The sequence below is a fragment of the Microcebus murinus genome, chromosome 9 (genome assembly GCF_040939455.1).
Source record: "Microcebus murinus isolate Inina chromosome 9, M.murinus_Inina_mat1.0, whole genome shotgun sequence".
NCBI lineage: Eukaryota > Metazoa > Chordata > Mammalia > Primates > Cheirogaleidae > Microcebus > Microcebus murinus.
The window spans coordinates 91,100,518-91,113,040 of record NC_134112.1 but is presented as its reverse complement, the minus strand read 5'-3'; the positions used below and the strand labels follow the sequence as shown (position 1 = coordinate 91,113,040).

The 12,523-nt window shown below is 48.6% G+C and overlaps 1 protein-coding gene across 1 annotated transcript in view; it reads right to left on the bottom strand.

The window, feature by feature from the left end:
- Positions 1-12,523, bottom strand: part of TMEM178B (transmembrane protein 178B) — a 365,013-nt gene that overhangs the window by 232,717 nt on the left and 119,773 nt on the right. Inside the window, exon 2 of the mRNA XM_012768027.3 lies at positions 11,841-11,954. Coding sequence (XP_012623481.1) covers positions 11,841-11,954 — 114 coding nt within the window. The remainder of the gene's footprint in view (positions 1-11,840; positions 11,955-12,523) is intronic.

Below are 12,523 nucleotides of genomic sequence, written 5' to 3'. Positions count from 1 at the left end.
GCCTCACGAGACATGGGCGGGGCTCCCTGGGGTGAGGAGAGAGCATGAATTTCGTAGTCACAGTGGCCTGGGTTCCAGTTCTGCCTCCACCTCTTATCGCAGCTTTGGGGGAGGTGTGGACCTCTTGTCTCAGTCACCTGACTGGCGACCTCCACTGACTGCATCAGTCAAAGTCTGGACAGACACAGTAGTGCCCCTCCCAGACCTCGCTTCGAGAAAGGGCTTGCTTGGCCGGGTTCTGGGAGGGCTGTCAGCCTTCAGAAGCCCTTTAGAGATGGCTCGACACAGAGAGACACACACCCAAGGTCACTCTACTTCTAGTGCCCACATCCAGGAAGTGACCATGTGGCAGTATAAAGTCCCAGCCACTTCAGCCCCACTCAGGAAACTGTGAAGGGCCACTCTGGAACCAGAGCCCTCCAGGGAGTGTCAATGCACCTCCCTCTGCCAAACCCCGTGTCCTCCCCTTGCCCTTTCACAGTGTGGGTTCTGAAGGAATGGAGCTCCATCTGAGTCTGCTTCCCGGGGACCCAGCCTGTGACACCCTGGCCCAGATTAGGCTCAGGTCAATGAGGAAACCTGGCCCTGTGGCCTCTCCTTACCTGCACAGGGCACAGATCAGCAGAAAAGCCTAGAAACACACCAGGTAGCTCAGGGGTTAGAGCTTCTGGGAGTCCAAGGGCAGAGTGGCAGGCAAGACACTGGGGACTCAAGGGAAAGCGTATTTCTATCCCCCCAAAAATGGCTGGGGTGTACAGATAGCCTGTAAGGTTTTGTATTTAATGTCTGAGTGCTCATAAGGGAAATAGAATCTATACAAGAAATATAAGGATTGCTTGTTTGGAACTGCTCTGTCCAATATGATAGCCGCTGGCCATGTGTAACTATGTAAATTCAGATTTAAATTAATTTTAATTCGATAAAATTTGAAACTTATTTCCTTGCTTAAATTGGTCGTATTTCTAGTGCTCAACAGCCACATGTGGTTTGTGGCTACCACATTGGGCAGTGTAGATTTACAGAACATTTCCATCTTTATAGGAAGTTGTATTGGACAGTGCCAATTGGAACACTGAATTGTAAAGGATCTAAGAATATTTGAATTGTATTCTCTACCAACCTTCTGTGGAAGGTTCCTTGGATGGATATGCATGGAGAGTAAGCAAGACAAGTACCACCAAGTGTTTGGTCTTCCCACTCCCACCCAAACACATACACACAGAACTCTAGTCTGCATGAGCAAGGCTAAATTTCCTAGAAAACTGCTTTAGGTAAGTCAGCATGACCCAGCACCAAACAGGCCTCTTGGCTTACTATCACCTCCAAGCTCAAACCAGAGTTAAATATCAGGGAAAGACAGAGAAGAGTGAAAATAGCAGGGAACATCAGTTCCAAAGCCTAAGGCAGGAAGAAGGTCAGTTCACAGGGCCATCTGAAGCGGCCCTTCCATGGGCCTCAAACATTTTATCTCTGACTAGTTAACTCCATCACTAATACAGTGGCCTATAATATATCCTTAAGCCAGATGGATTCATGCAACCTTTCTTCTTAGCCATGAACAAAGAAATCTAGGGCTCCTCCTAGCTGCCAACGCTGCCAGTCACTAACTGTGACTTGATGAGCAATGACAGACTCTATGACCTCAGGAGTGCTTGTGGTCTCTCTGTGTAAGCCCACTCACTCCCCCTTACCTGCACTTTGGACTTTGTTTTTGTTTTTGTTTTGAGACAGGGTCTCACTCTGTCACTCAGGCTAGAGTGCAGTGGTGCTATCACAGCTCATTGTAACCTTGAACTCCTTGGCTCAAGCGATCCTCCCACCTCAGCCGCCCTGCTCAGATAATTTTTCTTATTTTCTGTAGAGATGGGGGTCTCACTATGATGCCTAGGCTGGTCTTGAACTCCTAGCCTCAAGTGATCCTCCCACTTTGGCTGAACTCCTGGCCTCAAGTGATCCTCCTACTTTGGCCTCCCAAAGCGCTGGGATTACGAGCATAAGCCACTGTGCCTGGCCCTTGCCTGCACTTTGGATCTGATTCCTGCCTTCTGCCCACTCCGTGGGCGTGGAACTCCCCTAGAACCAAGACTTAAGCTCCATCATTTCCCCACAGTTACGAGTGTAGAACAGCCCCAGCAACACTCAGGCCCAGCCCTACCTCCCACAGGGATTCAGATCAGGCAGAGCTAGAGCCCCCACCTCATCCACTTGGTGGCTTATAAGCAATCTTCGAGGCAACATATCTCCCCGCAAGTCTTGGTTCTTCTTACTTTGTAACACCAAACAGGCAGAATCCATGACCATGACCCACACCAGCACCATGGCAGAGGTGAAAGTGAGGAGCACTTTTTCCCCCAGGGGAGGAGTATCACCTCCCCCTGACCTTAGCTCTTATCCTCTTCCTGGGCCCTCCTTTGGGGTATGTATTTTCAATTCAGGAATAGAAGAGGATCTGATCATAGTAAACACTGGGGACCACAGCCTTTCTGGAAGGCAGGGCTGGGCTAGGACAGTTAGGAGAGAGTCTTTTGGTACCTCCCAACAATTTCAACACAAATGTACTCACATTGTGTTTATCTTCAAAGCTGTGAAATGTTTCTTTTAGACACACAGTACATAAATCTTCTTTTAGAGACTGTTATTGTCTAAATTGCATTCTTATTGGACACAACTGATAGATTAGAGGGCTGCTGCTTCTGCTGCTATCACACTAAGGATCTCAAACACTGATGATTTTCTGCTCTGAAACTCCTTTCACAATATGCCACACTCTTGCCAGCAAATAATACTCTCAGCCACTTTCCACTCCCACACTGTAAACACCTGGTGCAAGCTTCCATCACATGCATCTGTGCAGGCAGCAAACCCACAACGAACTCACCAACACACACAGCCACGTGCAAGGCCAACTCACAAACACACAGGCTGTACAGAGTCTAATAGAAAAGCCCCTGCGCCAGTGAAATGGCATTTCAGAGATGTTCCCCCAGATCCAATGGAGACCTCGGTGCTTGCTATAGCTCTTGTCTTCCAATAACAGCAGCACCTAATGCTGGTTGGCATCAGACTTTGTAGAGTTACTGAGAGATCTTGTAGGAATCGATTTATTTAGTTTAAGTTTTATATTAATCCTTAGGCAGGTGTTACTATCTCCATTTTACAGATAGGTGTACAGGGTTCAAAACAAATAAATAGTTTTCCCAGGGTCCTATACCCAGAGAGTGGCGGAGCTGCAGCTCAATCCAATGTCCCCTGGATTCAGTGGAGCTTGAAGCCTGTTTCTGAGTGCAGGAACACATCGGAAACACAAGATAGAGATTTGAGGCTAGATACTAAGAGCATTGTCTACAGCCAAATCACCCTGAATGCGTCTGATCTTGTCTGATATTAGGAGTATTCTCTTAGTTAACACACACAATGCCAAAAAGGAAATCCACTTCACCCCTTCCACGCTGGTTTATTCAACTAACAACAAGAAATACGGAAGGAAAGTAAATTTGGTAAATATATATATATATATATATATATATATATATATATAAAACCGAATAGAAATGATCAACAAACAACGCACCAACACAAGTCCTGATTCTGTGAGAGGCTGTGCTAATCGCCACACTCATTTCCCAGCTCTCATCCCAAGCCTGCTCATGCTCTCTCCTGCCCTGACTCTTCTTTGACCACTACAGTCCACACCCACACCCTCCAGACCAAGAAGAGTTCTCAGACTTTAATGTGTTGAAAATCACAAAGATTCTTGCTCCCACCTCTTGAGATTCTGACTCAAAAGGTTTAGGCTAGGGCCCAAGAATTTGCATTTCTAGCAAGTTCCCTAGATGCCGCCGCTGCTGCTGCACCGTGGACCACATTGGGAGGCACTGGTCTTGACTCTGGCAGGACCTTCACCACGCCACGTAGAACTTGCTTACTTTTTCTGTTACCCCATCCTGTTTCCCAGCCACCTGCCCCCTCCCCTCCCCACAGCCCCACTCGTCTTCGGAACCCTCACCCCAAAGCCTGATCACAGTTCGTGACTGGTACTCTGACTAAAATGAACTCACATTTGTTCTGGCATAGCACCCCTGCCTGTGTGCCCCAGTTCTTATAAATGGACTTCTCTTTTAGCCACTGTTCTCTATTTCTTATTCTTATTATGCCCTACTACGACAGATTTCTTATAGAACTGGGGCTTTCACTCCTTTGGCAAAGCCTTCCCCCTGGGAATTGAATCATGTAGTCCTGAACCCCAAAGTAGCACCCACTCTACTCATACCTGCTGACCCACTGCTTTGATGCCAGGTATCTGCCTGCCCAGACATCCATGTCTCACCTAACCCAGATTCCCTATTGCTGAGCTGTCCCTGCCAGCTGGAACACTCAACACCTGGTCTTGTTCCTCCTCCTCACCACAGCAGCCTGCTGGGATGCTGAGCTCGGACTGTCGTAACTGTTGGAAAGAGTAATCACCTGCCACACTGTGCCTCCTTTTCAGCACCTAGAGCTGGGACAGCTCCCCCAGAGGGCCAACAAGAGGCAGATCCTAGACAATGACCACTTTTCCTTTGCTGTGACCAGGCCATGCTTCTGCGATGTGATCCTTCTGTCTCATATTTTGCTTTTCTTTCCCCCTGTGATGAATCCCTGCTGAGTTAAGTACGGAGGTCAGGACCCATGAGGTGTACGTGTCGGCAGCATTAACCTGCACTCTCTGGGTAGTCAATAAACATTAAGCAATAAGCAGTTTGAGCCGTTGCCTAGTTGGCACCTGGAAATGTATCATCCAATTTGGAAAGCACAATACCTTTTAATATCTCCCCCGCCCCCAGCACCTGACATGAGGATGCTCATAGAATAGGCACTCCACGATTGTCGAATGAGTAAATGAACAAACGGATGAAGGAGGCCAGTGGGGTTGTGCCCAGTTCTCTTTTGTGGTGCCTGTATCAATGCACTCAGCCAGAAGAAAGCAACTTCCAATCTGCAGAAGCTGAGAGAATGCCTCCAGGCCAGACTTCCGACTAATTCCCAGCACAAAATTGGACCTGCACATTCAGATGAATTGTGGCTGAAAGACTGCAATTATACCAGCACCATAGTTCTCAGGGGTTTTTTTCCAGGACACAGATGTCTTTAACAGAAAAGTCTGTACCATACTTCACCCCACCTCTTCTCCAGAACTCCTCCCTTCCCTACCCCTACAGTCATCTCAAAAATAAACTCTCCCTTTTGTCCAATCCATTTTCATCACTGACCCTCCCCCAGCAGGCCAACTATCTAAGTAGCTGGGATCAACAGCTGCTTCTGTTTTAAAGATTTTAAAGCATCTTCATATTACCTGTAATACCCTCACCATCATTCCTTTGGGGAGGTCTCCTGCAAAATAAAAATGCTATCCAGGGAAGGTAATCCAAGAAGACATTAACCCCTTAGCTCAACATGTTCATCAAGGTAGTAAACCTGTTCTCCAGCAGAAATATGAGAAAGCAGAACAAAGGAGAGGTGAGTTTTGACAGACAGGAAAGCTCTGAAGGAAAGGAAACATCCTGGCATGAGTTACCACTGCAAGAGCAAGTCTAGGTGCAATATCACATTAAGAGGTTTGTGTTCTCCACCTGGCTTACTGCAGAAAACCACCAGAGCTCTGAGAGAACAGGCACAAGGCAATGGGTGTCCCAAAAGGTTTCCAATGTTCCTTGCAGAGGCTGGGTGGGAGCAGAGAACCATGGAATGGTTTGCAAAAAGCAAAGACTTCAGGATACAAGGCAACATATGGTGATGCTCTGTCAGCTGAGCTTCTGTGCTACCAAGCTTCCCCAATTTGGAGGATGGTTTCTTGCTAATGACAACCCCCATAGATGCCAGTCTTGCAAGCAAGAGGCAGCTCACAACAGAACGCACACAGTAAGAGCCTCACACTGGCTGAGCTCTGATGGGGACTCGGGAGAGGAAAATGGCTGCCACTGCAGGGGACTCAAGCTTCTAATGTCTGGGATGTTTACCTCATTAGCCTGTTTTACATAACATCAGCCAAAAACAAAAAGAGAAAAATAGCCGGAGGGAGTCCACAGGGGTTCAGACCTGGATTCTGAGTCCTCATCTTCAGACTCCTCTGAGATCCCAGACAGGACCCCTAGGCAGTCCCACCCCGGCCACTTGGTTAACTCATCTGCGAAGGCGAGGTAACAGTGCAGACTGGGCTCCTAGGAGGAAACACCGAGGCACCCTCTGGGGAGGGTTCCAGCCCATGTGAACAAGGAGGTGCATATTGTTGCTGTAATTGCTGTTAGTTTCATCCCGAGCCCTTTGGTCTACAGCATTCATCTTGTCATAACAAGGATGGCTGGGGAAGGAAGGACCAGGAATCCAGGTGACTCCTGGGCTGGGGAGGCCAGAGCTATCTGAATGGGAAGAAAGTCCACAGAGCAGCCACTCTACAGACGAGCAGGCTGGCCTAGAACCTGTGAGGTCAGTCCATCGGTAAAAGAAAGGCAGGTACCACCAGGCAAAGAGCCAACACAAGTCCAAGGTCAGAAGGCCCATGCAAGTGGGGAGCTGCAGGGAGCCACCTGGGGCCCAAGAGGTGGGCAGGATGTGGGGCAGCTGGAGGAAGCCTGGACAGCACCAGGGAGACTGGTGTTCAGGGACAGCTTCTAACTCTGGAAAGAGAGGAGGATGAGGAAGAGGGTGTGGGAGACGCCAGGTGAAGAGGGGCAGGCAGGGCTTGGACAAGCAGAATAAGGTAAGAGTTCTGCACCAAGATCCACACCAGAGCGGCAGGACGCACTGGGCTTCCTACCCATATATCAGCCTAGGGTCAGGGCTGGACCCCAAGAGTGACCCAACCCACAGGCGAGAGTGAGAGGTCAAGAACTTCAGGGACAGGGAGTCCAGTATGTCATGAGGCTGTCTGCAGTAGTTTATCCCTCTTAGTGGTGTATTCACTAAAATGTCCCTGTTCCTCCACAAAGCCTCAGTCTCTAGCTCTGTGTGCCTCCCTTCCCTCCTTCTTCTTCTCTCTCCTCTCCCTCCCCCTTCCAGCCAACCTTGACTTTCCCTGCACTCCCTGCACCCTGCTTCAGGATGGCTCCCTCATTCTTTGCCCCACCCCCACCAATGCAGACCCCCTGGGTGGGCAAAGGCACAGGGCCCCCATGCCACAGATGAGGCACCTGCTCTGCTTGGTCCTAGTTAGTGCCCAGTTTGCCTGAGGCAACAGCTGCAGGGCCACTGTTGTGTGTGTGTGTGCATGTGCGCGTGTGTACGCGTGTGTGTGCGTGTGTGTGTGTGTGTGTGTGTGTGGCTGGGGGGGCCTGGGGGGCTGAGGGTCAGGGAAGCCGGGGTGGGGAGGGGAATCATCTCTCCCTCTCTCCCTCCCAGCCAGCTGGAGATGTGCTGTGTGGCCATCCAATCCAATTAGTTGAACCCTCAGTCCTGACAGAGGAAACTTCAAAAAACCTCTCTAGCTTTCTCGGCTCTCAGCCTCTTGAAAGATAACAGAGAGGATCTGATTGTAGGCAAGTGGGGTCCCAGCTCCCGGATTCCCACGCCAGGGGCAACCGACCTCAAGCTGAAATCTCCATTGTGAACACGCCAAGTAAAATGAGAACATCTGAGCTCACTTCAAGTCCCAGGGCTCCGACCCTAAAGGAACCTCAGTACAGCTGCCCACGAAGGCCCTGCCCAGTGATCAGGAGACAGGGGGCCAATGAAAGGCCACCTGTGTCACGCTGTCCAGTGGGTGCCTGGCTGCTACCTCAGGCAGGCTCTGCCATGGGGTACCCCCTGCCAACCTCCCTGGGGTCCTGCTGGTGCAGCCCAAGGCCCAGCTCCACCTGGGCCAGCTCCACCTTCCCAGCTCCTTCTAGTGACAGCTCTCACCTCTCAATGACAACATCTTCCCAGACCCTGCTTTCTGGGCCTCCTTCCTCTGTCAGAGTCCATCCTGGCCACCCGGGTCCCCTCACAGGCCACCCAGGCTCGTGACCACCCATGTCTCCTTGCCCTGCCACTGGGCAAGAGGCCAGGTGCCTGGCTATGCTGAGGGGCATGCCGAAGGGACACCAGTGGCAGGGAGAACAAAGGCAGAGCCACTCGGGATGGCCTCAAGGGATTTTGGGGGTTGCATGAGGACACGGGTTCTCCAAATGAGTGCTGCCACGACAGACTGAACCGCGGGATCTGAGAAGCCTGTGGGGACGTATTCGTGTGAAAGGAAGAAGCAGCACCGTTTATGATGCCACTGCTCCCCCTGACCGCTGCCAGCTGAATTCTGTCATATATAAAACATTGAACCAGACAACCCACGAGGAGTGGCAGTAGCCAAGCTCATGTCCTGCGGCCACCTTCCCCTCCTCACTGGCATGTCCTGCTCTGCGCTGGAGGCAGCCGTCGGGCCTGGATCAGGAATGCAGCTCACCCAGAGTGCCTAGAGGCAGGACGAATGCTGGCCTCACCTGCCCACTGCCCACCCAGGGCCACTGGCACCTAAAGGGAGGCAGTGGGTGGGTGTGAAGGCAGGTGGGCTGCCCCAGGCGGTCAGCCTGGCCTGGGTGCACTGAGACCACGGATCCCAATTCCTCAAAGAGGTCTGCCTTCTCCCAGGGTGGGAAGGAGAGACAGGCATCCATGGCACCCACCCACAATCACCATCCAAGCCAGAGTCAGAACCTTGTCACCAAATCACCCCCCAGACAATTCAGCGTTCAAACCTCGTACACAAGACCACCCCTCCTGCCCCACCCCACTCACACGCACAGGCTGATGCTCTGGCCTTCACTCCTCTGGAGGTCACTCTCGCTTCCCACATGGATTTGTGAGCCGAGTGGCCAAGGAACATTTTATCCTTCCACTCGCCAGTCACCTGGCCGTCGGTGCATGAGCTCACAGCCCAGCGGTTAAGCCTCCCATGGGCGGGGTTAATTTTCAAAACCCCAACATAGTTTTAAACCAAATTGTGCTTTTTCCTATTTGAACATTTTTTCAACATCAATGGAAAAAAAGTGATGACCAGACCACGTGTAAACTCCTGATGAACAGTATATAACCCGAGTTTAACCAAAGTCCAAATATTTGCCAGAAGTTGTTTCAGGGGGAAAAAAAAAATCTTTCCCTTGGCAAAAATCATCTACTGAGAAAAATTACAGAACATAAGGTATTATGGCCGAATTACAAACCAATAACCAATCTAGTATCAAGTGAATTTATTCGAGCCTACTTAGAGTATTAAAGGATTCTTAAACCAAATAAAGAAATCAGAGTCTGATTTTTTTCCATTTCCAGCACTTGATCATAGAAGCTTGTTAATCTTTAATAGTTTCTACTTTATTTCAAAGGGGGCTTATAAGCCTACTTCTCACCTAATGTCATCACTCTCTGACCTCTGAAGATTACAAGGGACACTTCTGTACTTTACCATCAGGCCAGCATTCCCAATGACACTTAGTAGCAACCTCGGCTGTGACAGATGCTCACCTGCCCTCTGGCTAAAAATAGCTGTCACGGATGTCAGAAGTGGCAAATGTTCTCTCTCTCTCTCTGCTTAACAGCCCATTAGGCGACTCTGTGAATGAGGCAGATGAATCCCTCACCAAAGGGTAGCCTCAACTTCACCCGACACCAGGTGCCCAAGGCCTTTTCATATATCAATTGTGGAGATGGCTTTTATCAGTTAAAAATAGATCTGATAGCACCCCAATTCAAGCAGAAGCCGCACACTAGATTCCACAGAACCCAACAGCACTACAGTCAGGGAATAAGGGCCGGGGGACACACAGGGCTCAGAGAAGACCCCCACAAACCTGGGCATTAGCCTGTCCCCTTGTCCTCGCCGATGCCACATGACCTGTTTGCTGTGATCCCTGGATAGTCTCTTGGAATTCCAGACATCTACAGTGTGTATAGCCAACAGGGTTCTGCCAGGTTTCCCTTGAAGTGCATCTGTGCAATTTACACTAAAATGATTCTCCTTCTTGCTGAGAAATTTCCACAAACTATCTTAATTGCTTGAAGCAATTCCACTATATTGTAATTATCACATTGCCTTGTAATTATTTGCTCTGTGAATGTCTCTCCCCACCCTCCACCTCCTCCACTCCCAGATGTGGGCTCCTTAAAACAGCTTCTGTGGCCTCGGTATCCACTGCGTGCCTGGTACATACAGAAACTCAGTAACTTTGGTTACACTGAGTTGACTTGGATTGAAGCTGCTGTGTCAATAACATCTCCCTTCTTGGATTCTGAATCCTATCATGACCCCCATAACTTAAGTTAGATTTAAGTGGTTAATCAACAAGACATTGATCTTGAATATCCCTTTTAGGTTTCTAATAAGTGACTATATTAGACCACTGCATTGTGGGAAATAATAGCTATTGTTGTATATTTCTCTATTTGGGACCTTATATATCTACCTCTGAAAAGAAATTAATAACCTTGATTACTAGTGTCTCTAAGGCAAAAATGTAACATGAAAATTAAATACGTTGTAGGCCTTGCTAGATGTCTAGCACATGGGAATGCTCTTTGAACACGAGCTCTCTGTCCCCACGTGCTGGTTAAATATCTCTAAAAATGGATAAGGCTTGTAGGGGCAACAGTCTGGTTCATGCTGTCCCAACTGTTGGCACCTGCTCTGTCATTTCAGGCCAGGAGCATTTAATGACAATCGTCTGGACACCCAGCCACAATATCTTTCTTGAAACCAATGAATGACTGTTCTGTTTTCTTTCATTTTACTTGTCTCTCTTACCTCCCCATCCCCTACCCCAAGCTGTGGCTGTTTAATTAAAGCCAACCCAAACAGGGGGACACACTTGGTGGGCCCAATGCAAGCACAAGACAACAGACAACAATAAAGAGAAGAGAAATGTTTTCAGCCTAAAGAGCCGCCTTCTTCAAAGTTGACCAATTAAGGGATCCTTAGTATCAGGAAACAATAAAAGAACACTCCTTCGCATATAAATGTAAACTGAACCTTAACCTTTCAACATTAGACGAGAAAAGATGGGGACAGATGCAACAGAGGCACATGGAGCTGAGTGTGTCAGCGTGAGGAGCTGTGCCCACAAGGAAGGAGAGCTCTCCGGCCAGACAGGCAGTGTATCCCCACGAAGCAGAAAAGTAAAAATAGCCACTGAACTCTGTTTGCTCATTAAGTCACCCTCTTGTTGTAATTTAAGTCTCTGAGGATCCCCAGCCAAGAAAGTCCCTCACCGATGGATGCAGACATTCTGATCTTTGCCGAACAACCGCACTCGAATCAGGATCCCACAGACAATCATGCAAAGGTAAATAGAAACTTGCAAGTCAAGGCCAGATTCTACCCCTTAGTGACCCACCCAGCAGCAAATCCCCAATGCTAGGCAGCCTGCAACCAGCAGCTGGTCTCACCCTTTACGGATGACAACCCGAGGGACTAACAGGTTACCACAGTAACATTCCGAGCAACCTGGAGACATGCTCAAGTTAAATCCTTGGATGAGCTCTCTGTCCCCATGTGCTGGTTAATATCTCTAGAAATGGCTATTAGTCAATCAGGTAGGTGAAATGTTAGATGCCTACCAGGGTAGTGAAATAAGATAATTACCTAATTGCTAGTTGTCTTTTGGGTTTTGGTTGTGGTTTTGTTTTGTTTTTTTATTTTGGAAGCAAACTCCCCAAATCTGTAATGCAATCAAAACCAACTGAGGCAATTCTGACCCAGAGAGATTGACATTCCAATGTTAAGGAACCACCACAATGTTCTGAGACTGTCCACAGATCTCAGAAGGAGGCATCCTATTCTCCGAGCCCTCCAAAGGTAACATCACAGCACAGTCATGGCCAAGGGACTTAGGTGTACTTACGTAGGGCATGCCACTCGTCCTGACGGATGGTCTTCGTGATATTGAAAGTGAGGTTTCTGGGGATGGTGGCTGAGGAGTAGTGGTATTTGATGTATGTGCATCGCTCAATTTCTCCTGGAAAAGAGAGACAAGAAACCAATGTTAATGAGGCAGTGACCACATCTGCAGTAGTTCTGGGATCATTTTTGTGTCTTGGAGAAAAGAATGTGTTTCATATTGGGCCTGGTGACAATTGCAGTAACTTTATACGAGGCAGTAACTTCAAGTAAAAAAGAGCAAGAAAATAGAACTACAATCAAATAACATTGATTTAGATAGGAAAATATATCTCTGGGATGATGCAGAGGTGAGAAGAGCCAAAGTTTAGGCTCACTTTTTTAGCAGCTTGCTGAGAAAGTAGTACCCATGTTTGTCTAACCTTCTTAAGAAAATCAACTTTCAAGTTAAGAGAGAAAGTTTGGCATCAAAAGACGTTTACGTTTCCACTCAGGGACCAGTAGAGAGCAGGCTTTGGCCTTAATGATGTCATTTGTTCTTTTATCGTGCACAATCTCCTGGAATGGTGAGCTGGAGTGGGAGGTCTTCTTGCCTTTTCTCTCCCCATCCCCCCCAGTGTCACCTCTGAACACAAAGCACTCAAATCAGTCTGTATCTCTTTGAACCAGTCTCTTTTGAGGTTTCTT